General features: G+C 41.3%; 1 protein-coding gene across 1 annotated transcript in view; it reads left to right on the top strand.

Annotated features, from left to right (window-relative positions):
* Nucleotides 1-1,564: 1,564 nt before the first annotated feature.
* The window catches only part of PKD1 (polycystin 1, transient receptor potential channel interacting), a 116,895-nt gene continuing 90,547 nt past the window's right edge, over nucleotides 1,565-27,912 (top strand). The window contains exon 1 of the mRNA XM_073558394.1: nucleotides 1,565-2,037. Coding sequence (XP_073414495.1) covers nucleotides 1,781-2,037 — 257 coding nt within the window. The 5' untranslated portion in view covers nucleotides 1,565-1,780. The remainder of the gene's footprint in view (nucleotides 2,038-27,912) is intronic.

A 27,912-nucleotide genomic window follows, 5' to 3' on the forward strand; every position in this document is an offset into this window, starting at 1 on the left:
GGGTTTCATTTCCTCCACGAGACAGAAACTACAAAATTGGCGCTTTCGTGCGTATAAAAACGACACAAACTTTTGCAAACACTTTTATCTTTTGATATCGCCCCTAGTGTTCCATATTGGAGTTGCATAATAATCAGCACTGGATAATGCAGAAATGTTTTGGCTGTAAAGGTAGTAGTTAAATTCTTCTTGTATGTGACTTTTCCTGTCTGGTATGTAGCCCTTTGAAATATGAACTTGCAGTGTAAAAGATGGGGAAAAAAACTTCGGATGAAACAAAAAATATGGACATAAATGTAAAGTGCTGCGGAATATGGTGGCGCTATATATATAAAAAATATTATGAATATGGAAATGAAATAAAAAGCATCAATTCTGCTTTTTTTTAAATTTTTTTATTTATTTGCATGTAGGGTAAAGCGGGGCGCGTTGTGCTTTTATAATTAAAAAAAAAATCTGTTTTTTTTTATTCATTTTTTTGTTGGTTCCATTGAGATGTATTGTAAAATTAGCGATCCTCAGATTGGGCTTCATAGGTGTCGGAAAGGGACCCTTTGCCATTTCCAACCCCTTAAATGCTGCCGTCATAATTTAGCGCAGCATATAAGAGGTTAAACAGGAGTAGTTTGGGTGCTGGCTGTGTAAGTGAGCCCCCATCCACCGGTACTGTCAGACCCAGCACTTTCCCGGGTTCACCGGGGGGCTGGCACCGGCCATGGTTGGGTGCCAACATGCCACTTTGCCTTGGCCAGGGTATTTAGACACAGGACTAGGGGCTGAAATCTTGGGTAAAAGATAGTATAGCAATGGCTTTAATATCCTAATTATAGCCCGGCCATTCATTATTTAGGGAAAATATTCATTTTTTATTGCCCGGGTCCTTTATCTAGACCCCTTAGCCAGAGCTGAGTGTCCATAGGGCACATGGAAAAAATAAAAACACATATAGTAATAAAAAAAAGTTGTAAAAGAAGAGATGCAGACATGCAATAAACGGAAAGAATAAATGAAGGTGATTAAATGCACAGGTATAAAAAGAAAAAAACAAAAATTAATAATAGTCATAACATGTAAGTGTTGGATAATACACGCCTATGACAAGCCTATAACCTGCAGTAACCACCGATCGACCAAACCGCTGCACGACCAGCTCTACCCTCGCCTACTGTATTATCACCCATCCCTTGAAGATTGTGAGCCCTCGCGGGCAGGGTCCTCTCTCCTCCTGTACCAGTTATGACTTGTATTGTTTAAGATTATTGTACTTGTTTTTATGTATACCCCCCTCACATGTAAAGCGCCATGGAATAAATGGCGCTATAACAATAAATAATAATAATAATAATATTTTGTCTTATTATGTCATAAGTTGGTGTTTCAAAGCTTAGCAGAAACCAAAAAGTCAAACAAGTCTATAAATGATGAGATCTGCACAGCTTTGCAGTTATTAGTCCTATGATGTAGTCTGGGGGAATGGAACAAAAGAAGATTTATTCGTAGCGCCTTCTGGCGAGCCACAATGGAATTGCACCAGGATGACTGAATTGTCCAATTCTCTCCAGCGCCATGTAGCGTTGTCCATTGAGAAGTGCAAGCTCCCTCCCCTACAGGACAGAGAAAAGCAGAGCGACCCACACACACACACACAAGAGGCAGCTTGGATGAGTCCTCCCTGCAGCTGAGAGCTGGGATCAGGACTCTGGGGGTCAGGATCGTGGGTTTTCTCAAGTGTTGCATGCTGTGGGGGGCAGCAGGGGATCCCATGCGATGTGAGTAAGCTATGCATTTTGGAAATGCCCAGGCTGAAGCCCTAAGAAGAAAAGATGGCGCCTCCCCCCCTGTGCTGGGACTGCAGCTCTGCCCCCTCTTCTTCCTTCTTGCTGCTGGGCTCTTGCTGGGGCTCGGATCGGGGGCTGCAGCCGGATGGTGCCAACCATGCCCGGGTAACTGTACTTGTGCCAACGACTCCTGCCTGGTGAACTGCTCTGGTGCAGGACTGCTGGTCCTGGAGACTGTCCCTGCCAATGTGACAGTGCTGTGAGTATGCCCAACTGTACTCTCCTGCTTCCTGCACCCCCTCACCTTGTGCCCACAGTGGCATCACGTGACCCGCATGCCAGCTGCAAACTTTTAGAAACTTTATAAAACTTTTTCTAACTTTTTTTTGTTGTTTTGTTACCAGCTGCAAACTTTTTAGAAACTTTTTCTAACTTTTTGTTATTTTGTTCTCGGTGGATTTTCCTGTATATTTATTTATTATCACTTAATATTATAAAATATTGTTTATTTTTTTATGACATAATAGTTAACACTTTGTTCATACTGATATCGCCAGACTGTGGATGAATTCTGCCCGTAGACTGGCAATGAGTTACGTAAAATGTGCGCTCTGCCAGATGTTGGAGTTGATCGCATCCTCTTCTATCCTGCTGTCATTTCCAAGGAACCAGCATGACGGCGGGCATGACATCTAATAATAAACTTTTCTACATAGTGCCAAGATAGGATGCAGAATATATGCCGCCGTTGCCATCTGATCTCTGTGGCACAGCTTTGGCGCGACATGACTTAGTCTCTATTGCAAGATATTTATAATTGATTCCTATGAGACATAACTTGATTGGTGTGACCAACTTCCAGCGGGCACAGCATGACAGAATTTGCAGGCCACAGATAAAATAAAAATGACATGCAACTGGAAAAGTCGTCAGTAAACTGAAGTCACCTGTAGGGCTGTCACGGCATGCTGGGAGTTGTAGTTCAACAACAGCTGGAGCGAAGATGCTGTCCTTACACCTGTTCCAGGCACCACATGAGCATTGTTGGCGACACCAGTTCTCTAATATTAGCTGTGTGCCAGTCTGCTGGGTATATCTAATGTCGCCAGTCTGGTTTTACTTCTCCATAGTTTGGATAACTTTTCGAAAATTTAGAACTATTCATCAGAATGATTAATTCCCGGTCGCCCGACTGTGTAATAGTCATGTTGGACTGCTCGTTTATTTACTGTAATTGCTCATTTTGGAAGTTAAAACTAAATAAGAAGATCAGAATGTCATTATAACCACCATATGGACAGCATGTGTGCCAAGGTGCCCATCGCTGTGTTTGGTTTTTACCTATATGGAGGACAAAATGTTCTTTTTTTATAATAGAAGGGATATCCAGAATAAAACATATGTAGCGGCTTTTTTTTTTCTATAAAACAGCGCCACTCCTGTCTGCAGGTTATGTGTGATATTGCAGTTAAGCCCTAGTCACTTCAATGGGAGCTGAATTGCAGTAGTAGACAAAAGTGGTGGTCAGGTGTGGCGCTGTTTCTAGAAGAAAGCAAGTGGCGCAGTGGCAATGTCTTGTCTGCAGAAACCCTCAGTTGCCGCTATCTAAATATTCCTGTGAAACCCAAAAAGGAAAATGTAAAAAGAAAAAGTTTTTAATAAGCTTAAAAAAAAATTACCCTCTTTAAACAAAAAATAAAGACTTAAAAAAAAAAAAAAAAAAAAAAATTGGTATTGCTGCTCTGCAAACATCCCCCCAAAAATATATATATAAAAATTAGTATCACCCACTTTTCAACTTTTAAAAATAAAAAACATATTCGGTATTGCTGCATCCGCAAAAATCCGATAAATCAAAAACTATTATTTAAATTGCACAGTAAATGTCGGAAGGCAAAAAGAAGAGAATTGAACAACAGAATTGCCTCAAAAATGTAATAAAAAGCAACCAAAACATCGTATATACCCATAATGGCGGCAATAAAAACATATCCGCTCACTAGGGAAAAAAACAAGCCCTCACATAACTGCAAAAATAAAAAAAATTACGAGTCTCAGAATATGGCGTCACAAGTTTTTTTTTGTTTTTTTTTTACAAATTTCTGATTTTTTTCATTGCTTAAATGAAAAAAAATACCGTACGCAAGTTTGGTATCGCCGTAATCATAGTGATCTACACACAGTGAACACCTTATAGGCAAAGACCATGTATATGAGGTTTTGATTTTACATGGGGCCGTGTTGCTTTTAATAAGTAGTTGTCTAAGTAGTGGACAATCCCTTTAAGTGTGTCGTGTGACTTCCTTTGAGTGTTCTGATTGGTTCATAGATGACACATAATAGTGAGGCATAAGTAGCTAGCAATTCCTCTTCCATCTGATTAGAATTAGGATATGTGTAGGCACGGATAGATATAATAAATTTTAATGGCTGATCTAAGTTTCTTAATGGCAAAGAAATGGCCCAAGCAACAAATCCCTAGGCCTCATTTATCAACATTTGCTTTGTTGCCCATAGCAACCAATCACAGCGCAGCGTTCATGTTCCCGAAGCAGTTTAAGAAATGAAAGCTGAGCTCTGATTGGTTGCTATGGCCAATATAGCTTTATAATAAATGAGGCCTTTCCTGTTCAGTTTTTTTCCTCTCAGAATTCGTGTTATATGATAAAACTGAACCATCTTATAAATACAACTTTCTAATAGAGATTGTGTTTCTCTTCCTTACCATCGTCGACATCTCTGCTTGCTGTCAGTGAATTGCAGCATTTTTGTTCACAGAAGGGATTAAAAAAACCCTCAAGAAAATTATTAATTTTCACGGTGAGGTTTTGTTACACAGTTTCGGTGCCACAAATCTTTTTCTTGTCCTGATAGCGTGACGGCCTTAGGCCTGGTTCAGACAACCATATTCCACGGTCTGTGTACGGACCCCAGTGTCCGACTGTTCGCAGGTCTGCTGGCCCGAACTAACAGGCCTGAGGCCTCATTCAGACGTCCGATTTTTGCGTACTACTACTATCCATTCACATGTCCATTTTTTTCCTCGGACCTAGTGGTTCACAGAAAATATCGGATAGGGCTGATGCTTACATTGAGTATTTGGTGAGTTTTTTACCTCAGTATTTGTAATATATAGCAATAGGTGGAATTAAAACATAACTTTTAATATATAAATTAAAAGAACCAACCAATATGTGTCACTAAAAAGTGGTTAAAAAGGATGCCAATTCAGTGGGTAATCCCTAAGGGGAAAGGGGACCACCTAAATGCATCATACAGGATATAAAATGTTGCTAGTATTCCATATCAGGCAACAATTTAGCGGATACAGCATAAATGAACCATTAGCACACAATGCCATAGCCAATTGCATATATATTAATAACTAGACCAAACAAGTTTATGGTCACAATAATACCAATAGATGAGATGTAAAAAAGGACCAATCTCACCGGTTTGTGCAGACGGCCAGGAGTCTCCAGGGATACTCTGTATACACACAGGAAGATGGCGATGGGGGGCAATACCCTGTTAAATCCCTACAAACTAGCGATCATCTGATCCCCAAACTCCCGCCCTGGCAAGGGCAGTCCACAGCTCACCCTATATTGCACATGCCCTGCACTTTCCCTTAGAGGGGTGTACCAACGCGTTTCATCCAAGTAACTCTTCAGGGGACTAACTTGTTAAAAAGTGCCATAGTGCTAAAGCTCAAGAGACATAAATCCTCCTACTCTCAATGCTGTCTGCTCCTATTTTATGCAAAAGAGATGCAGAAATGGTGCAGAAATTCATTTCACCAAATACTTAAAATACCCTCAGGCTATGTGCACACGCTGCGGATTGGTCTGCGGATTTGTATCTGCGGAACCGCAGGTAAAATGACCTGCGGATTGCCCTGCGGTTTATCACCTCTACAGTGGAGGAGATGGTAAACCGTAGCAGAATCCGCAGAAAAGAAGTGACATGTCATTTCTTTCTGCGGATTCAAAACCGCAGCTTTTCCGCAGTTAAAATTCCGCAGCATGTGCACAGCAGATTGTAAATCCCATAGATTTACATGCTACTGCACACTGCAGAACTGCTGCAGATCCGCAGCGGATCCGCAGCAAAAACCGCATCGTGTGCACATAGCCTTACAGTTGTAGCAAAATGGGTAAGGCTATATTCACACGTTGCGTTTTTGCAGCTTTTTTGATGCAAAATTTAAGCTGCTTAGGTTTTGTTGCGCTTTTTTTTGGTGTATTTTTGTCAGGGTGCATTTGTCTCTTGTGCATGCTTATAAAGTTTAGTGCATCAAAAAATAATCTGATTCAACTTCATCAGGTTTTGACACCAGAAATGCAGCAAAACCTAATACATCCGTTTCTTGCACTGTGGGTGAAAATTGCTGAAAGAAGTGAGGGTGTGTGCACACGTTGTGGATTCTGCTGCGGAATTTTCCGCGCGGAATTTGCAAAATCCGCAGGTAAATCTGCAGGTCAAAAGACCTGTGGATTAGCCTGCGGTTTGACACCTCTACAATGGAGCAGGTGTGAAACCGCTGCGGATTCCGCACAAAGAAGTGACATGCTGCGGATTTGAAACCGCAGCAAATCTGCGCCGAAAAATCTGCAGCATGTGCACTGCGGTTTTTGTTTTCCATTGAAAATAAAGGTACTGTACACCACAGCAAAAACTGCTGCGGATCCGCAGCAGAATCCGCAACTTGTGCACACACCCTGACAGGCTGCATTTTAGAAAAGCACAGCTCTTTGACAAAACAGTCAGGAAAAAAAAACAATGTCTGTGCATGAGATTTCTGAAATCTCATAGGCTGGTACTGTGAAAAGCAGCTGAAAATTTGCATTAAAAAAGTAGCAAAATGAAACTGCTGCAAAAAGACTCAACGTGTGAACATAGCCTAAGATTTCTCCAAAGATTCAGTGCCGATTTCTTACATGGCATACTGATGAAATGTTTAAATCTGCATCGAGCCAATCTTTGCTGCAGCTTTTCTCTGCAAATTATAGGATGAAATCCGTGACAAATCTGCAGGTAGCTAGTGCACATTTTGCTGCAGATTCGTTACTGATTTTTTTTTTTTTTTTCTTTTCACATTTTTAGCAATTTTGTTTTATTATTCCGAAAAGAAGAAAAAAAAAAAAAAAAGAAAAACCCACAAATGTACAAAACGTTTCATCCACTTGAGTTTTCGCCATGGTAACTTTGGGGTGGAATGTGAACTATGTGTAAATGTGCAATGGAGGAAAGAGCTGCAGATCTCACAGCTGGGAGCTGTAAACCAGTACCAGGAGAGAGCAGAGCCGCTGGGTGTCCACATAGGACCGGACGGCAGCATGTGGAGATCTTATGTAACGTCTTAAAGCAATGTCTCTGTCCCGACGGCTCCGCAGACGTGACAGCCATCGTCTCCTGTGCAGAAAGTTTGACCCTTTTGCTTTAATGGAGGCAGACATTTTTTTTTTAAATTCTGATTACAGTCGATTATTCGATTTGGATCGTTTTGGAAAAAAAAAAGAATTGGTGTATACAGGAAAATTCCTTTAATTCGTGATTAATCCCTCTTCTGATTAGTATGCCACCAATTACAGTAGTTGACTGCCGACATATCCGCTGAACCAGGGTCTTGCAAATTTCTCTGCTAAACTCAAATATTAACCTATTTTGGTCTTTGTTTATATGTGGGCAACATGTGACCGCTGCAGCTAATCACTGGCCGCTACATTCACGTGCCTTACTTTGGGCATGATGGCTCCCATTAGTAAGCAGTGATGCCAGCAGCTTGATTGGCTGCAGCAGTCGTGTATTAACAAAATCATTTTGGCATGATCATAAAGAAGCACTCACCTGTGACAGATACACCTATCACAGGATGTTAAAGGGTTAAAGAATTGGTGATATTGATCCAAGTGGGTATGATTAAGCAAATTGGGGTTCAAATTCTTATGAGATGAGGGCATTTAGAACATATGGGATCAGGATTCTAGGGCATCCTGTAGGTTCTGTATTGACTCCTTTATAAGGGTGATTCAAGTAAAAAAGCTCGAGATCTGCCAGTATGAAAGGTGTCATTAGAGACACCAAAACTTATGGAAGGGGTTTGATCTGTGTATAAGACCGTTTCATTTTGGAAGTCTGTGGTGGTTGCAGATCGTGATATTCTCACTTGTATATATAGGCTATCAGGCGCTCATCTTCATCGAATACAGTCATGGCTAAAATTGTTGGCACCCTTGAAATTATTCTAGAAAATGAAGTATTTCTCCTTTGTGTGTATAGGAATAACAACAAAAAAAGATTAAAAAAAGGAAAATTGGACATAATTTCACACAAAAGCCCAAAAATGGGACCGACAAAATTGTTGCCATTTTTACAACATTGTCGGTAAACGGCTTTGTTTCAAGCATGTGATGATCATTTAAACTCGCCTATGGCAAGTAACAGGTGTGGGTAATATGAAAATCACACCTGAAACCAGGTACAAAAGGGGAGAATTTGACTCAATCTTTGCATTGTGTGTCTGTATGCGCCACACTAAGCATGGCAAACAGAAATAGGAGAAGAGAACTGTCTGAGAACTTGAGAACCAAAATTGTTGAAAAATATCAACAATCTCAAAGTTACCAAACCTTCAGAGATCTTGATGTTCCTTTGTCCACGGTACACAATTTAGTCAAGAAGTTTACAACCCAATGACACTATAACTAATCTCTGTGGATGTGGACGGCAGAGAGACATTGATGAAAGGTTGCAACACAGCATAGTCCGGATGGTGGATTAGCAGCCCCAGTCAAGTGCAACAGAAACTCTACATGTACTGCCGGCTCAGGGTGCATTAGTGTCAGCGCGAACCATTTGTCGATATTTGAATAAAATGAAACACAGAGACATAAAATAGCTAGACTGAAGTTTGCCAAAATGTACGTGAGAAAGCCAAAATTCTTCTGAGAAAGTGTCTTGTGGACAGATGGGACCAAGATAGAGGTTTTTGGTAAAGCACATCATTGTACTGTTTACCGAAAATGGAATGAGGCCTACAAAGAAAAGAACACAGTACCTACGGTCAAATATGGTAGAGGATAAAAAATGTTTTAGGGGTGTTTTGCCGCCGCTGGCACTGGATGCCTTGACTGTGCAAGGTATCATGAAATCTGAATATTAACAAAGGATTTTGGGTCGCAATGTAGTGCCCAGTGTCAGAAATCTGGGTTTGCGTCCTGGGTCATGGGTCTTCCAGCCAGACAATGACCCCAAAGATACTTCAAGAAGCACAAAGAAATGCATGGAAACAAAGCGTTGGAGAGTTGTGAAGTGGCGCAATGCGTCCGGATCTAAATCCCATTGATCACCCATGGAGAGATCTTAAAATTGCTGTTCACCTATGAGAGACCTGAAGCAGTTTGCGAAACAAAAGAAGAGTGGTCCATCATTCCAGTTGAGAGGTGTAAGAAGCTTGTTGATGTTTATAGAAAGCTATTGTTCTCAGTTATTTTTTTCAAAGGGGGTGCAACCAAATATTAAGATGAGGGTGCCAACAATTTTGTTCGTACCATTTTGTTTTTGTTTTTTGTCTGATATTATGTCCGATTTGCCTTTATTTCTTTTCTTTTTTTTGTGTTACAAAACACACAAAGGAAATTGCAATAATTTTGTGGGAGAAATACTTAATTTTCTGGAACCATTTCAAGGGTACCAACACTTTTGGGTATGACTGTATATGAGGGTATGGCTCAATATAGGGATCACCCATAAACGCTGCACTAATGCTGACCCTACAGAAATGTCCTGTTAGCTCACAGTTGTATAATATCTATCGGGCGTGGGGTGGTATATTTGATATTCATGTGGGTAAAATGAACGATAACCAGATGGAAAAAAATGTGAAAAAAAAATCCCGTAATCTTGGATAGAAAGCGGTTTCGCATGTATTTTGGCCACTTGATCTGGAGAGCATAGAGGTGTTGGGACTATAAATTTGGAGATATTTTGGAAAGCGTTTATGATAAAAACTTGCCAGCTACAAGGAATAACATGCTTCAATATGTTCTGAATGTGCTGTGAACTTATGTAACAGAATCTGAAGTTTATGTAAAAGGGGCGCACACTATGGAATATTGTATTACAATCACTTTTGGAAAAAAAAACGTTGTTTTGCTGCAGTATATTGGGGTACGGGTAGATCACCTTTTGCTGAGAGATCCAACTGTATTATATCCAATGGGAATGCATCAAGTTGCACAATTGGCACCTGCGAGGCAATGTCAGTAAACGTCTATATCGGGGGTCTCTGTAGCATTGTACCAAATTTGTGGAAGGGAAAAGGTGTTCAAATTGAATTGACTCACAAGCTTTAAAGTTGACTACTTTATACAATCACTTTTTGTTAGAAAAAGAAATTGATTGCATGGTATCACGCATGATGACTTTTACTTGAAGTGCTTGACGTAGAACCTGGCAGCAAGCGTTTCATTTTCCTACAACACCCCAGCAGGTGAAACGAAGTATTACAAGGTGTCAAGTCCTCCAGAGACAAAGATGCTGTTTGCAGTTAATCATTGTTTCATCTAATTGGCGAAAAACCCAAATTAGGGTCTACCCTGTTGCAGCACACCAATCGCTCTTGTAAAAAAAATGGCAACATTTTTTTTTCCTGCAATATATTTGCTGGGGTAGACGGCTTTGTGCCCAGACTTATTACCTTATGACTTAACTTCATCCGACTATAATGCATTAAATTGCAATGCAAAGTAGCGTCAGTAAATGGAAGTTTGTGCAGAAGTCAATTTAAATGTGACCTGCCTTTATTTAATATTTTAATATATGGGTGGAGTGCAACTTGAATCATGTAAAAGTAGTGTTTAAGATTTAAAGGGGTTTTCCACTTTGAATCATTTTTGAAAGTCTCTTAAAGGTAAGCTGATCAAATGGTTTCAAATGCGAACAGTCTTAATTGACATGGCACTTGTTCCATTTCTAAATAGCGCCACTTTAAGAAACATAAATTATTACATTGTGGCAAGTCCTCCACAGACAATTACCAATTAGTGCTCAAACTAATTGGTTTAAGTACCAAATTAGGAACCTACTGCACAACTGCATATTATGAATTATTGCAGCTTTTCTTGTGAAAAGAAAACAAAGTAGCCTAATAGGGTACCGTAATGGGGCTTGGGTGCTCCCCACTTAGACCATATGTGGCACAAACATTTGAATTTCATAAAATGGAATTTCACCCCTCCATACTCTATTCCTTCACAAAGATCGCATGATATCCTCCCTTCCTATTAGACTTTGACAGCCGGACAGGATCCACTTAGTTTTGCAAGTTTTAGATAAAAGCATATGGAAACTTTTTAGCCTTTTTTTTGCTTTACAGTTTATTTTATTTTTGCCCATTTTTAGTTTAAAAGAAAACATCTCTTATCATACTGTGGACCAGGATCCTCTCTTTCACGGGGGCTTCAGGTAATGACCCCTATTTGTATTGTTTAAAAACCCTGCCTCAACCTTACCTTGAGCTAAGAAAAGTCAAAACAGCTCTGAGTGCCCGTTTCTGGGACCTTGAGAGGGAAGATCAGATCCCCATATTCAGGAACATGAGAGAATCATTTACAATTTGTGAACTATGGATGTTTATATTAATGAATTCTTATATTATCCCAATTTCAACCTTTTAGTTGGAGTTTCTCTTTAAATTTTCTAAATCTTGTCCTTTATGGACTGAGAAATACTCAGTTCTGGATTATTTGAGATTTTTTAATTCCCCATCCATTTACTAAATAGAATTTCTCATCTCTTGCCCAGAACGTCAATTTAAAGTAGCGTCAATAGGAAAAGGGAGGACAGAACAGAGACAAGGGGAGGTATCAAATTCTGCCTCACTATTGTTTTTCATTATTTCTTGGTCCAGTAATTTCTGTCCATCGTCAGGAATTTTTGGCTCCAAAGTCAAAACTGTTAATTACAATCCAATTAACCTCCATCTTTTCACTACGAGGTAGGCTTTTTTGGACTCTGTCTAGAGATTATAATACACGACTCTTAGACTTTTTGTGTTAAGGCCAGAGCCCAAACTGTTATATTGTGTCTCAAAGGGCAAAAAACTGAAAGATCCATATTTAATGGGGAAATCTAGCCTAACATCAATACCAGTATGGCAGGAGATGACATCACCGCTGTTTTTGAGATTGATGGGACCAATGGATTACTGTATTTCTGTACAAAAATGTTTGGGTACCCTGGAAAGAATAATGGATTATCCAGTTTTGGAACTGAAAAGGTGTCTAAAAGATTAGACCCACATTACATTGAGCCCTGAATATAGATTATTAGAAATTCTTACAATGTATAACAACGTGTTTGGCCATACATGATCTCTTCAGGGTGAATTGCTCTGAAGCGTCTGGAGTCTGGAAACCTTCACTAGAGCAGTTCAGCCTGAAGAAGGTCGTTTGTATCGGCCAAAAAGTTGACATAATTTCTAATAAACCTTAAATTGCAAAGAAAAATTGAGTTCCATCTCTACTTCGGATGTTTGGGACTTGATGATCCTAGACAGAAGGGTTAGGGATATGCACCTAAGATTGTGGGGAGTGGTGCTATTGTCCACCCGTGAATCTGACCATAGGTCTGTTCCCATCTTGACCTGCCAATCCATAATTTTATTGTCAACATCTACACATACATATGGCAGAAGAAGTACTGAACATATCAAGAAATGCTCCCAACTTTTTGAAGGATGACTTTATTCAAAGCAGAAAATAGCACAAAAAAGTTAATACACAACAGAACATTTTTTGGGCACATTGGTTCTCTGGTTTTAAAGAGCATCCAAATACCCAAAATTTGTACCTTTATTTTTTTAAGGAACCTCCCCAGTCACAAGTCTCCTGTAGCCTTTCATATTGGCTGGGTAGATTTGTGAATATCATCTGAAAGAAGATACTATAAACTCTTGATTGATCAAGAGGCTGTCTGTCCAACATTTTGTGTGTACCCCCACTCCCATTAACCTTTCCCTGTCCTTTGAAGCTGACCTCTGGATTGATGGATTGTTGTCACACTCCTCCAGCCATCATGGGTCGATGATTCTGAAATTTAAGTGTGAATGGTATAAATATAGATAGATAAATGAAGCTGTGAGCGTGGGATCTTCTCAGCAAATGGAGATCATCAAGGGATACTTGGGGCTGGTTACACAAACTAACCATTTTGGACACGTCTACATTGCACAAAATTTTGGCTTGGGGTTCCTGAAATGTTCTTGGATCAAGGTGTGGTCCGGGGAGCAGCAGAACAAGGCGTAGCTGCTTCTCTTAACCATTTAGATGTTATGACAGTATTACATTAGGGTGAGAAATGGATCCTCTAAATGTGTACCCTGAAAGTCTGGTATTTGGGGAAGAGGCCTGTGCTGTTTGTGTCCTCTTGTATACATTTTATAGTTTTTACTAGTCATTTATTATACTTTTTAGACCATATTATAGATAGATAGGGTTTAGGGAGTCCCAAATTAAGAGTTTAGTATTCTGATCTGAAAATTGGAGCAGGAACCACACTATCTGTGGGGAGCAATTAACCGTTTCAATGATCTTAATTTATTATTTTTTAAAATTCTCATCAATGAAGGAAGGCTTGGATGAGACCACCTTGTGTTGATCTCTGCTTGGAAACATGTTAGTGACATTTTTCCACACCTACAGTATATGTGTAAAAGAGATGCAAGGGTGACATTTTTCTGTGCCACGTGTTCCTTATAATACCTTGCTGTAACTTTGAGGAGCCATCGCTTGTTAAAAAAGTGACAAGACAAGTATTCCCCAGGAAGCCAAAAACTTTTAAAAATTCTCAATGTTCAACCACTCGACAAGTCGAATTGACACTTGGAGGAGTCGTATGTTCAGCTCCTAAGGTCTCTAGTAATTATCCTAAAGCTATTACAGGGTATATACTCTAGTTTCCTTAATAGGCTATTTTCACACATCCATCGGGGAGATTCCGGCGGTGTGCGGCGAAAAGCTGGACGGCCGGAAGCGGAGGCAGCGGAAGTAGCTGCGGCGCAACTTACGGCGGACTCGGCAGTCGTCACCGCGGTACGGGGGAAGACCACTTTTCGAGAGAGAGTGAGGGAGATATCCGGGCATGCGCAGAGGAGGAAAACTGCAAGCGGTGGCCAGATCAGGTAAAAGCCTGATCCGGCTGCTGGACGTTACCATTGCCTTTCATTGGCCCACAGAGCCGGAAGTGCCGCATGCGTGCATGTCCGGCTTTTTTTGCCGGACAAAAAAACGTTGCAGAACGCGTTCTGTCCGGCCGCCGGACAGCAGATTTCATCTGGATCCGGTAAAAACCAGAACAAACGGAAGCACATGCGGCGCGATCCGGCGCATGTGCTATTCAATGACAAAAAATGCATCCGGCTGAAAAAAAACCTGGATCCGTTTCTTTACACACATGCTGGCTTGCGCCTGATGGCAAAATCCGGATGTGTGAAAGAGGCCTTAATATTGCGTTGATCCAGGGAGCTAGTCTGATTGCCGTATGTGGAGTCGGGAAGGAATTTTTTTCCCAATTTGAAGCTTACTGTTTGCCAAATTGGTTTTTTTTTTTTTTTTTCCTTCCTCTGGATCAACATGTTAGGGCAAGTTAGGATAGGATATGGGTTGAACTAGATGGACTTAAAGTCTCCCTTCAACCTTAATAACTATGTTACTATGATATTAATAGTATGTATTCATCTCCATCATTCTCCTTCAATGATTTGGCCCCCTGACCTGTTCCACGATGCCACTCTTCAGTAATAATTACCATACATTGGGAAAGGATGACATTATGAATGAACGCCATATTAAAGAAGCTTTTGTGCCACTTCTTCCGACCCGTGGCTTGTCAAGAAGTGGATGGACCATCACAGTCGCATCATTTTTGAGCTTCTTTCTCCACTTTTTTTTTTGTTCTCCAGTTGAATTGGGCCTTCGTCTGCATCATTATCGTACGTGTTTTGTATAAGAATTATTTCTGCAAATTTTATTCTGGCCACCTTTTTCCATTGATTGCTTGACACTAACTGGTACTGACGAGAATGGGGAAATGTGACTCACTGAGTTCAGCTCCAGGTTAATACTCTGTGACGTGACCCCCAGGATGGATGGGTTAGTTGTATCTCCCGTAGATGTGGGACGATTGGTGGCAACTACGTGGATCATCTCTTCCTTAGCTGAGAGCTGTCTTCACTGAGATGGTCCTGGATCAGTGTGTAGCTTGGCTGATGACCGCACATCTGCTGAAAGCTGGATGTCTGTAAAATGTGTTTTTCTTCTTATTTTGGCCCGTGTTGAAATATGGACCTTTCTGCGGCCTCTCAATGTTAATAATTAGGTTATGGATAATGGGGAAAATCTGCATATTTCCTCTTTGATTCATGTAGGGCTTTATTTAAAGTGACAGCTCATTCTTGAAGGCTCTTATGGAAGATTTATCTAACTTTGGGTGGGTCTAGATACATAGTTAAGGCAAAATCTTAAGCTGCTTATTGACAAGAATGTTTCAGTTCACTGACTGCAAGAAGACAAAACTAAAGAAGCACAAAGCATATCAGAAATATTATATAATTATTTATCTTTTTGTACTTAATATGGACCACCAATACCTTACAGAGGGTACCCACTCGGGTAGACTCATGTCCATGTAACCTTACAGAGGGTACCCACTCGGGCAGACTCGTGTCCATGTAACCTTACAGAGGGTACCCACTCGGGCAGACTCGTGTCCATGTAAGCATAAGATCTGACTTGTACCAGTAACACCTCACAAGACCTGCCGTATACCAAGAGCACCCCACAAGACCTGCCATATACTTGAACCACGTGACAAGACCAGCCGTATACTGGGTACACCCCACAAGACCTGCTGTATGTCGGGCACACCCCACAAGACCTGCAGTATACTTGAACCACGTGACAAGAACTACCGTATACTGGGTACACCCCACAGGACCTGCCATATACCGGAAACACCCCACAAGACCTGCCATACACCAGGAATACCCCACAAGACCTGCCGTATACTGACAACACCCCACAAGACCTGCCATACACCGGGAACACCCCACAAGACCTGCTGTATATCGGGCACACCCCACAAGACCTGCCATACACCGGAAGCACCCCACAAGACCTGCCGTATACCGGGAGCACCCCACAAGTCCTGCTGTATACCAGGAACACCCCACAAGACCTGCCGTATACTGGGAACACCCCATAAGACCTGCCGTATACTGGGAACACCCCACAAGACCTGCCGTATACTGGGAACACCCCATAAGACCTGCCTTATACCAGGAACACCATGCAGTACCTACCGTATATCATAAACACCATACAAGACCGTCCACATATCATAACACCACCAAAATCTGAACACACAAAATTTGCTGTATACTAAGAACACCCCACAAGACCTACTGTATACCAGGAACTCCCTACAAGACCTGCCATACACTGAAAACACCCCACAAGGCCCGCCATATACCAAGGACACCCCACAAGACCTGCCCTATACCGAGAACACCCCGTAAGACCTGATGTATACCTGGAACACCCCAAAAGACCTGCCATATACTGGGAACACCCTATAAGACCTACCATATACTGGAAACACTCCATTAGACCTGCCGTGTACCAGTAACACCCCATGTTACCAACCGTCTACCAGGAACACCCCATAAGAACTTCCTTATACTGGGGACACCCTACAAGATCTGTCCATTTGGATATGCTCTCTTATACATTTTGGCCTCTATCAGTCGCTCACAGCCTTACACTTTCCCATTTTTCCAGCACACCAACTACAAGAACTGACTGATCTCTTTCTGATAATATTTCCCCATTGACAGGCGCCTTTGTCACCAGATAATCTGTGTTACTCACTTTACACGTCAGTGGTTTTAAAATTATGGCCGATCCTATAAATATATTCTTACGATTGCCATCATGGGATCTGTGCCGCTATAAATCGATAATGAAAACGTCATGTCGCTATTTTTGTGCCTGTCATTAGCCGCTGATTCCTGGATGATGTCAGCCTCTTTCCATTACTCACATCGAATCCATTGTAAGAAGATAATTAAATCAAGGTTTATTACAAACTGTTGTGCTGCACTAATAGCACGAGGGGCTCGCCAGGTCCCGGGCAGCCATAATACACTGATTCTAGCCAATTTTACTATTTTTACTGATGACAACATCCATAATAATCAATTTTAAAATAAGGCAAGAAGTTGCAGATTTTTAGGTTTATCCACCAGTAGACGACCTAGGGACTTCAATCTCAGGCATCGTATGAGGCCATATTTCTGGGTAACGTGCAGTCATGTCCATTGACGCCAGCTGTCGTCCAGAGAGACTGGTAAACGAAACCGTCCTCGGGAGAGCGGAAGAGTTAATCATTGGTGATATATTTGGATTTTCGGCATGTGACAGAGACGAGGTCACTTTATGCTTTGTCTTTCGTGTCCTTGGGGCTGAGGCTCTTTTTTTTTGCGTCGTGCTCTGAGTATCTCCTGGAGATAGCACAATAACGGTGCGAAATAATGTAAAATGTCATGGAGTAAATGGTGCTATAGAAATGAATAATAATAATAATAATAATAATAAAAAATAAAAGTGTAAAATCCGGAAGTAGTTTAAAGAGATTTTCTGATTTGCACAACTAATTTTCAATTATCATATTAGTGACCTTCATCAATCAAGAAAGTCTCAACCTTTTCTGTTAATTTCAGTTTACACCATGTAATACTTCATTCCTCCTGCGGTGGCACTGCAGGGTAATTGAACACTCACTGCTGGACACTTGCAAAAAATAACTGATCACTTTGGATCGCACAACTTGTGATCATCATATTTTTTGGGGGTGATTTTTAATTTTAAAAAGTGGATAACCCCTTTAATGGTTGAATTAGCCTTCTATAATACATTTTATTTAATTTTTTGGCAAATTTCCAGGTAAAATATAAACATATACAGTGAAGACTTAAAAGTGTAAGCAACGTTTCAATTTTTAGTTCACAAATCAGTAGTACACATGAAAATAATAAATTTTTGCAATAAATCTTAGAGAAATCTGCTTCTTTCTCCAGATGGTTTGATCTTTCAATCACAGTTAATGGGTACAATCTGTAAAAGTCTGTATTCAGTGGTTTTTCCCATTATTGAGATAGGAGATGGCAGTTGATGCTTTTAAAAGTCTATGGAAAGGGGAGGTGCTAGAGGAATACACACATTCTGCTGACAGTTCTCCGGAAATGGCAGTTACAGTTTTCTATGGAGTTTTATGAGCACCAACTGTCATCTTCTAGCTGATGCAAAAATCTATATTAAGTGAAGACTGATTTTATTGAGAATTTTGAAAGTGAAAGATGAGTCTAGAAGGAGAATTTTTTTTTTATAAGATCTATTACAAAGTTTTGTATATTAATGTACATGTATTGTTGATTTATGGAGAAAAAAATTAAATAGACGGGGACCATAATTCTAGAACAGAAGGCTTTTCAGTTTACTTATGTCCTGTTCAGCGTGACACCACCTCCCGCCTAGCAGTAAGCCCGCTTCCTTGGAGCCACTGCTGGACAGATCAGTACTACTGGCAATGACCTATGCTAAAACGCTATCAAATCCCATTAATATGAATAGCGTGCTTTATGCCAACTGCAATATAATCCTCCCTGCCGACATCCGAGGGGATCTGCGGAGCACGGGAAGAGAGCAAATGTCATATGTTAATCTAACTTACAGGCATAGAGAGGAAAAATCAGTTTTTTACATTACATTTTTTGCAGCGCACCTCTGTATTCTTAACGGAAAACATTGCTGTAAATAAGCCTCATATCTCTTGACATCATATGGCAGAATACTCTGGACACTTATGATCCTAAAGGGGGACTCTGTGCTCTACTGACTTCTCAGTATTAGTAAATACTTGAATTGCCCTTTTCTTAAAGGGGTGGTCCAAAGGCCAAATTTATTTTTCTCCTAAATCCCTATCTATTTATTGCCATAATATAAACTTTTTTTTAATATACTTGCATTACTCTAACTGCTTTTCTTTTTTTTTTCCACTTCTTTTTTAATGACGATTCGTTTGAGAATCCCAGTGCATGTTGTGATAATCACACAAAGCGTCATCAGGGGGCAGAGGCTGCCTTCGCTGAAATGAAGCATCATCAGTCATGCCTGGGGATGGGCTAGTCCCTGCATCATGTGCACAATGACAGTGCGCTTTCTTGCCAGCTCAGATCAGTAGTAATGAGTTGACAACAGAGCGCACTTGTCAGTGCACATGACAGTGCTAATTATTTTGACAATGCTTTCTGGTGCTGACTCATTACTTCTGATCTGAGCCGACGAAAGAGCACACTGTCACTGTGCACATCACACAGTGCGCAGGGACTAGCCCAGCTGCTGAAACGAGCATAACTTAAGAGTAGACGCTTCGTGTCATGGAGAGGACAGAGACTGTGGCTGTGACTGCAGCCTCTGTCCCCTGATGAAGCTTCGTTTCAGTTTCCAAGCATGCACTGGGGATTCTCAAAGAAAGTGTCAACAAAAAGGAAGTGGAAAAAAATAAGCAATCAGATAATGTAGTTATGGAAGGATAGGACATTTTTTTATTTAAGTATATTAGAAAATAGTTTAGATTATGGCATTAACAAGATAGGGATTTGGGAGGAAAATTAATTTAGACTTCAGACGACCCCTTTAATTATTTGCCTCTGTTATTCCTCCTGAAAATTTTTTAAGAGTAAATTGACTTTTAAAGTTCTAACAAGTTTTCATATGTTTCCATGAGTATTTTCATTTAAGCGCACAGATATAGGGGGACATTTATCAAGACTGGTGCAAGTCTGGCCTCATTACGTTGCTGCTTTTCTTTGCCTCAGAGCTGAAATCTATTAATTAACCCTTTTCTTTCTTCAGTTTAATTTTGATAAATCTTCCCTAGTGTGCGTTGGAAAGCAGTGATGCCAGCAAAAAAAAAAAAAACGCTATAAATCCGGGCTTTATGGCACAAAGGCAGCAGGTGCGCGTCAACTACTTCCAGAGTCTGCCCCGTCTTGGTGGTCCCCCCAGAATTGAGCTGTGTGCTTTCCTGCTAATATACCTTGGTCTGCATGTTTGAGGCTTTCCGTACCGCACATGAAGGAGGGATCAGTTCCCTTACCCAATGTGTCTGGAATCCGCAGATGTTTACAGCTCGCTGCGCCTCTCCCAGTCTGCTCATCATTCCAGCTGCGGCTCTTCCGGGACGAGCAAGATCTCAACTCCCGAGGGCCGGATCCTGAGCTCTAGATCACTAGCTGTGGAGCGGATGTTGTGTTCCCAGCACTGAACTGAGGTTTTTGGGTTGCATGAACCTTTTTATTGCAGCCATTGTATTCTGCGCGGCAGTTATAGCCTTAAACCCTGGCGGTCGAGGGACACATGTCTGTCCAGGGTTGGATTGATCCATCATCTTTGTGGACCAGATGCTGATGATGGTCCCCATAACCATGCTTGGTAACTTTTTGAGTCGGCCATCCCCGTGAGGCTGTGTGCACACGCTGCGGATTTTGCTGCGGTTCCGCAGCGGTTTTGGCCGCTGCGGACCCGCAGCAGTTTTTGCTGCGGTGTACAGTACCATGATTCCCTATGGGAATCAAAAACCGCAGTGCAGACGGTGCGGAATTTTCCGCGCGGATTATCTGCGGTTTTCAATCCGCAGAAAGAATTGACATGTCAATTCTTTCTGCGGATTCTCCTGCGGTTTGCCATCTCCTCCATTGAGGAGATGAAAAACCGCAGGGCAAAACCGCAGAGCAATCCGCAGGTAAAACCGCAGGTATTTTGACCTGCGGTTTCACCTGCGGATTTTATAAAATCCGCGCGGATGAATCCGCACCTAATCCGCAGCGTGTGCACACAGCCTGAAGGGGCTTTTGGATTGTAATGACTGACCATCTCATGGGATATCTGTGTGACCAAGAGAGTCCGTAACCCGGAAGGTCTTTTTTTGGTCAGAGGAGACTTCATAACAAGGACCACCAACCCTATATAGTTATTTCTTGACTCTTCTCATTTCAAGGCCTCCAGGTAGAATAACTGAGGGAGAGTGCAAAGTTCTAAGTAAGAGAACGGGCAAATTTAGCAATTTACTAAATTAAATCTTATTTGCTTCTCGTAAGAAACGCTCGTCTCCGCAGTGCCAGTTCTGGCTGCAGTGGACCAGTCTCTCTCAAAAACAACATGGCAGAGGGTTTTAAGAGGCAAATTCAGGCAACTTTCAGTCTGAACATTTTGTTGAGCCTCAGCCATGCCTTGCCAGGCCTCATAAATTGGGATTTCCTCATTTGCAATGCAGCATGGCTTCCCGAAGTATCCTTCTTTTCCTATGGAAATAATTCTGCAACTGTAATTTAACCCCATATGCAGGGAATGAGCCGGGAGGCTGTCGCCCACGCTCATGCGTCACCACCTCCACCCCTCTTCCCCAAACTTCTGGAATAGTTGCCGGTACGTTATAAAATGGGCCTCAGGAAAACCACAGCCAGGCCACAGTTTCCATTAGTAACAGGAGGGGAATACACGACATCCAGGTATTCTTTTCTTCAGGCTTATGTAACCAGGGGCATACCAATCGTCGTAGAAGTACAATACCCAGCGTGGCAAATCGGGTCAATATGTGGAAGTTGAGAAGAGTTAGCTGCAGATAGACCCCAGGATCGCATCCATTTTGTTTGTCACGCAGTTTTTTTCAGAAATTGCCGAAAAGGAATTCTTACACCTTCGCGGAAGGAAATGACTCAGGGCTGAAAATTACTGGAGATGCTTCAAATTAGGGAAACCATTAACATACGTCTCGACTGTAAGAGACAAGAATGAGGGACACGTATTGTGGCGCGCATAGTGCACTGTGGCATTTATTTCACACTTCTCCTCTCTAACCCTTACACAGAAATAGTAGCCATTGTGTCCCCACTTGTGCCCCATTTATGTCCCTCACGCATTGTGAAGTCTCCACAATGACCTTCAACACCAGGGATGTCAGACTCAAATACAGAGAGCACCAAAATAAAAACGTGGACAAAATCACAGGCCAATATTGGTACCTATTAAAAATATGTCTACAATTGAGGAATCTTTCCTGATCATCAAATATAACGATTAGCCTTTTCATATGGAAACATATTTACGGTAAATGGTTTGTCCCACGAACAAAGTACATTATAATTAATAGATCTGTGATATATTAGTATATCCAACTATTTTTCATATGTGCTGTTGCTTAGTTCTATTCCTCCCATTCTGTAGATGTAATTTTAGTTTTTCTTGCCCAGATATAGAATCTTGCATTTCACCATGTTAAATACCATTTTATTAGTCGCTGCCCTTTGCTCAAGCTTACCTAGATCCTTTCTCTGTCTTCTCTAGTGTTCGCTATCCCTCCTAGCTTTGCATTGTCTGCAAATTTGATTAGTTTATCTTCAGTTTCCTTTTCTAGGTCATTTATAAAAATGTTGAACACTGGGGCCAGGACAGAGCCTTGTGGTACCCCACTTGAAACACTCTTCCAATTGCATGTGCAACTATTTATCACCACTCTGAGTACGATCACTGAGCCAGTTATGAATCCACCTAATCGTAGCCTTGTTAATCCCATACCTGGTCATTTTTTCAATTAGGATAGTATGAGATACTTTATAAAATGCTTTGCTGAAGTGGAGATATATACTATATCTACCACATTTCTCTGATCCACCCAGTCAGTGATTCCATCATTGAAGGAAATTAGATTGGTCTAGCGTGACTTGTTTGCTTCAAACCCATGCTGCCTCTGGTTAATTACTGTATTCTTATCCAACTTACATACATGCCGTTTAATAATGTGTTCAAATATCTTTCCTGGTATAAAAGTCATGCTCACTGACCTGTAATTTCCTGGCTCCATCTTCTTTTCTTTTTTGAAGATAGGGACAACATTTGCCCTTCTCCTATCGTCTGGGATTTCTTCTGCTTTCCAGGATTTTGCTAAGATTCTGAAGATTCTGGCTTGTTGTTCTGCAATTTCCTCTGATAACTCTTTCATTACCCTAGGATGTAATTCATCTGGACCAGGAGATTTAAACTAATTTAAGTTAGCTAAGTGTTCCCTCATCATCTCTATATTTATAGATAGTGTGGATTCTTTTATTCCTTCGATGGCATCTTGAGGATCAATTGATGTTGCAATTGCTTTCTCAGATGCAAAATAGAAATATAAAAGTTCGGCCTTCTCACTATCATTTCTGACCACTTCACCCTTTTCTTCCTGTAAAAATCCTATCGTATTTCTGACTTTCCTTTTGCTTTTGACTTACCTCCAAAATCCGTTTTTAATTGCAAGTGAATTCCCTGCAGACATCTTTATATTCTTTAGATATGCCCCCCTCCTTCTATTTAATATACATTCATTTTTTCCTTTTTAACAAGTGATTAAGTTCTGTGTTCATCCATCCTATTCTCTTTAAATGCTTCCAATTCTTCCTTATTTTCAGGATTGTTACTGATTTGTGCTGTGAGAATTTCATTTAGCAAAATTTCCCATCCTTCTTGGACGTTTCAATACTTTAGAATATCCAGCCGTTGGACATTTCCTACCGTCTTTCTGAGTCCATTAAAATTTGCCTTTCTGAATAACAACATTAAAGTCTTAGTCCTCGCTGGACTTTCTTCTCTTGTAATCCAAAATTTGAGGATAGCATGATCGCTGCCTCCTAAATTCCGACCACCTTTACTTCCTCAACCATTCATTCCCTATTGGTAAGAATTACGGTAGTTCCAAGATTGCAGATCCTCTTGTTCTCTCATCTACCTTTTGAAGAAAATTTCAGGTTTCAGGGCTGTCGCTGGGCAACATAAAGTTTTAGCTCCTTCTAAAGATTTTCCATTGGGTTCAGGTCTGGAGACTGGCTAGGCCGCTCCATGATCTGGAATCCTTCTTACGGAGCCAGTCCTTAGTTGCCCTGGTTGTGTATTTCAGGTCATTATCATGCTGGAGGACCCAACCATGACCCATCTTCAATGCTCTTACCGAAGGAGAGAGTTTCTTGAGCAAAATCTCACGTTACATAATCCCATCCATCCTCCCTTCAGTACGGTGCAGTCGTCCTGTTCTCGTTCCAGAAAACTACCCCAAAGTATGATGTTTCACCCACCATGCTTCACAATTGAGACTGTGTTCTTGGGGTTGTATTTTTTCTTCTTTTTCCTTAAAACACGGTGAGTGAAGTTGATACCAAAATATTCTATTTTGGTCTCATCTGACCACATGACCTTCTCCCATGCCTCCTCTGGATCATTCAGCTAGTCATTGGCGAACTTCAAACCCGCCTGGGCATGTGCTGGCGTGAGCAGGTGGACCTTGCATACCCTGCAGGACTTTAATCCATGATGGCATAGTGTGTTACTAATAGCAAGGTTTGAGACAGTGGTCCTATCTCTCTTTAGGTAATTGACGAGGTCCTCCTGTATAGTTCTGAGCTGATTCCTAACCTTTGCCAAAACCCCAAGAGGCGAGATCTTGCATCGAGACCCAGACCGAAGATGATTGACAGTCATCTTCTGTTTCTTCCATTTTCTGATAATTGTGCCAACAGTTGTTGCCTTTTCACCAAGATGCTTGCCTATTATCTTGTAGCCCATCCCAGCCTTGTGTAGGTGTACAATAGTCCTCCATACAGTATAACGGGCCCCACACAGTCCTCCATACAGTTTAATAGGCCCCACATAGTCCACAATACAGAATAATTGGCCCACATATCCCTCCATACAAAATATTGGGTCCCATATAGTCTTCCATACAGAATAATGGGCCCCACATAGTCCTCCATACAGAATAATGGGTCCCACATATTTTCCCATACAGTATAATGACCTCACACAGTCCTCCATACAGTATAATGGGGGAGCAGTACTGGTATTGTGGGCCAAATATAATCACTGTTTGGGCCAGAGTTTGACATGTATGCTTTACCTAATATCATAGCCATGCTGTGCGCCCCTCCACACAGTATGATGACTCCATTGTCCCCTCTTACAAACAGTGTGATGCTCTAATCAATAATGAAAAAGTTTCCAGCTTCCAAATATACAAAAATTTATTCAAGGCATATGAACAAGGATAAACGGACATGCCCCATCATAGCGGAAAGACACAGCAACGCGTGTCGAACAATATGTTCTTTTTCAAGCTCTCACAGTATCCTTTTATACATAGCATCAACCCCCCACAGTGCCCTCTTGCACAATATGATGCCCCACAGTTCCTTTTTGTACACAGTATCATGCCCCTATAGTGCTCGCTTATGTACGGTATGCTGCTCCCACAGAGTCCTCTTAGACACAGTATGATGCATCCACAGTGCCATCTAAAATATGTTGCCCTTAGAATGCTGTCTTACAAACAGTATGATGCCCCTACAGTACCCTCTTACACAGTATAGGCCCCTTGCGTGCCCTCTTACACACAGTATAATGTTCCCACGGTGCCCTTATACACACTGTGAAGGCCCCACATTGCCCTTTTACACAGAGTAGTTCTCCTAGCGTGTTCTCGTATACACAGTATGATGCCCACACATTTCCATCCTGTACACACACAGGAGATGCCACCGACTTTTCAAGATGGTTGGACATCTCACCCAATCTGGGATGATTAGGAGGCATAAATTAATATTTGATTGTGGGTGTCTGAATTCAGTCTTTCTGCTAATCAGCTAAAAAGGTTCACTGCACTCCCTTCATTATTTACCTAGGCACAATGCAATGTCTACGATTATCGCCTGTTGCTGCCCCACGCTCAAGTATGTATGGCATGTGATAGGATATGTCACTATTCATGTTCATATGATCAGCTAGAGTGTCGGAAATCAGATCCTCACACTCAAATTTGCAGTAATATGCTGGAGAATTCACAATTAAGTGGACCTTTCACTTTCCATAAAAGTATTTATTTTTTCTCCTGGTGTAAATGTCGCTTTTCTCCTGAATCCGGCGTTGTTTTTCTTTTGTTCCTGCGCCTCTCTGTTCCTGAGATATAGCCTCTTCTTCCCAGTATACAAATTTAGTCTTGTTTTCCAACTGGGTGTGTTTCCTCAAGAAGACGCCCACGAGGAAGAATGTTCAAGACCACGCCCCCTTTGCTAAAACGACTTGATTTATATACACCGAAGAGGGGGCCGTATCTCAGCAACGGAGAGACGCATGAACAAAAGAGTAACAACGCTGAACTCGGGAGAACAGTGGCATTTACACCGGGTAAAAAAAATTACACACTTGAGGCAAGTGAGAGGTCCCCTTTAAACTAAAATAGCAGTCAATGAAAAAAAGTGGCCCCTTCCCCAAATATCTTATGACAGACAGAGCCGGGTAGTTTTATGGCATCTGCCTACATTTACATGCAGATTGAATTGCTATAGTAAAGCGGTAGACGAGAGATATTCCGAATCGTCTGCTGGTTTCTATAGCGACAAAGCCGCCTGTGTATTGAAGCAATGGCATAAGATCGTGACCTGAAGGATTTATTTCTCTGCCAACAAGGACCCGGAGGTTGAGGGGGGGGCATTAGTCATTTCCAACTGGACAAAGTTTTGCCTCCAGGCCTGCAATGTTAGGAGACGATTCAGTCATTGTTTTATGAGGATGTTTGGAAATTGGTTACAATATATTGTATTATGCAAATGTTTTCAAGTGCAGTTTTTTTTTCATCCTGAGCTTCCTGGTTCATGAATAGAATGACAGAACTGCAGTAGAGACTGACTCAAGAGTCAAAATGTAAAGAATCACCAAACTTAAAAAACATTGACCTAAGTGCTGTGGAAGAACAGGAAGTCACAACATCCTGTTTGTTTTTCAGTCTCTTGGCCACTGAGACTCATGATTGGCTGCAGCGGTCAGGCAACAGATCTTGCAAGGCAAAGCCCCCGACAGCAACTGATCACTGCAGCCAACCTCACACTTCAGTGGTAAGGTGGCCGAAGAACGGGACGTCATCAATTCATGGTGACCACCAGAGCCAACTGGGTGTTGCTCTCTAAAAATACGTCCATGAGGAAAAGGGTCCGATCACACCACGGGAACGAGAACCATTAAATTTACATTTTATCTTTTTTCTTTTACCCAGCCTTTGCTTTTCTATTTTTTTTTTGTCCCAAGTTTCGATAACCCCTTTAAGTAATGAAATAAAGTGTAACTCTGCATAAGAAACTATTTTTATATGTCATTTACGTGCCTATGACAACCCCTAAGGGCACCTAATAAATATATACTATAAATATCCAGTGTAGCGGCTCCTATAATGTGAAAAATCCCTTAGTCTGTGACCGGCTTCAGCAGAAAATTCCCCCCAAAGCCGTATTCTCTGCTCCTGATTAATATGTCTTGGAAAACAACGAATAACCATAGGGAAGGATTACGACCAGGCGTAAGTCAGACGATGGGATTTCTCCTGTAAGTTATGGATATAACCTCCATGACTGGCAGGAGACCGAGGCTAAAGATAAAACCCGAGACGCTATGACCTCAATTTATCAAGACTGGTGTTCTGTCCCCCCAGAATTGATGAACGGTGCTCTGGAGGTGTCCGAATCTTAATGGTTTTGACGCATCTTTCAGCTGCCAGGCGCCACCGGGACAAATGAGGAGTCACAATTGCGCCACTTTTTGGCTCAAATTATGACTTATGTGGCTGTACTTGGCGAAATTTCACCTACCTGGCTGATTTTCATTAGCGAGCATACCTACGTCGTCTCCTGAAAATAAGGCCGTTTAAACGGGCTGCCGATCATCCATCAAAAGAGAAAAACGCTTGTTCGTCGGGTGAAATTATTTTTTAAGTTTGCTTAATAACCATCCTTCTTGACAGCATATCGTCCTGTGCTGCCGAGAACAATGATATTCTATGTACACAAAACGATCTTTTAGTGTTGTCATCCTACCTAAACAGGTTATTAAATGACTACCGATTGTCTTCCATGTAGCCGAGCGGCAGTAGTTTAACAAACAAAACGCTTGTTCGTCTGGTGAAATTTTTTTTTTAAACTTGCTTAGTTATTATCGTTCTT

Source organism: Dendrobates tinctorius, unplaced genomic scaffold (genome assembly GCF_039654945.1).
Source record: "Dendrobates tinctorius isolate UK_male_01 unplaced genomic scaffold, ASM3965494v1 ptg000257l, whole genome shotgun sequence".
Taxonomy (NCBI): Eukaryota; Metazoa; Chordata; class Amphibia; order Anura; family Dendrobatidae; genus Dendrobates; species Dendrobates tinctorius.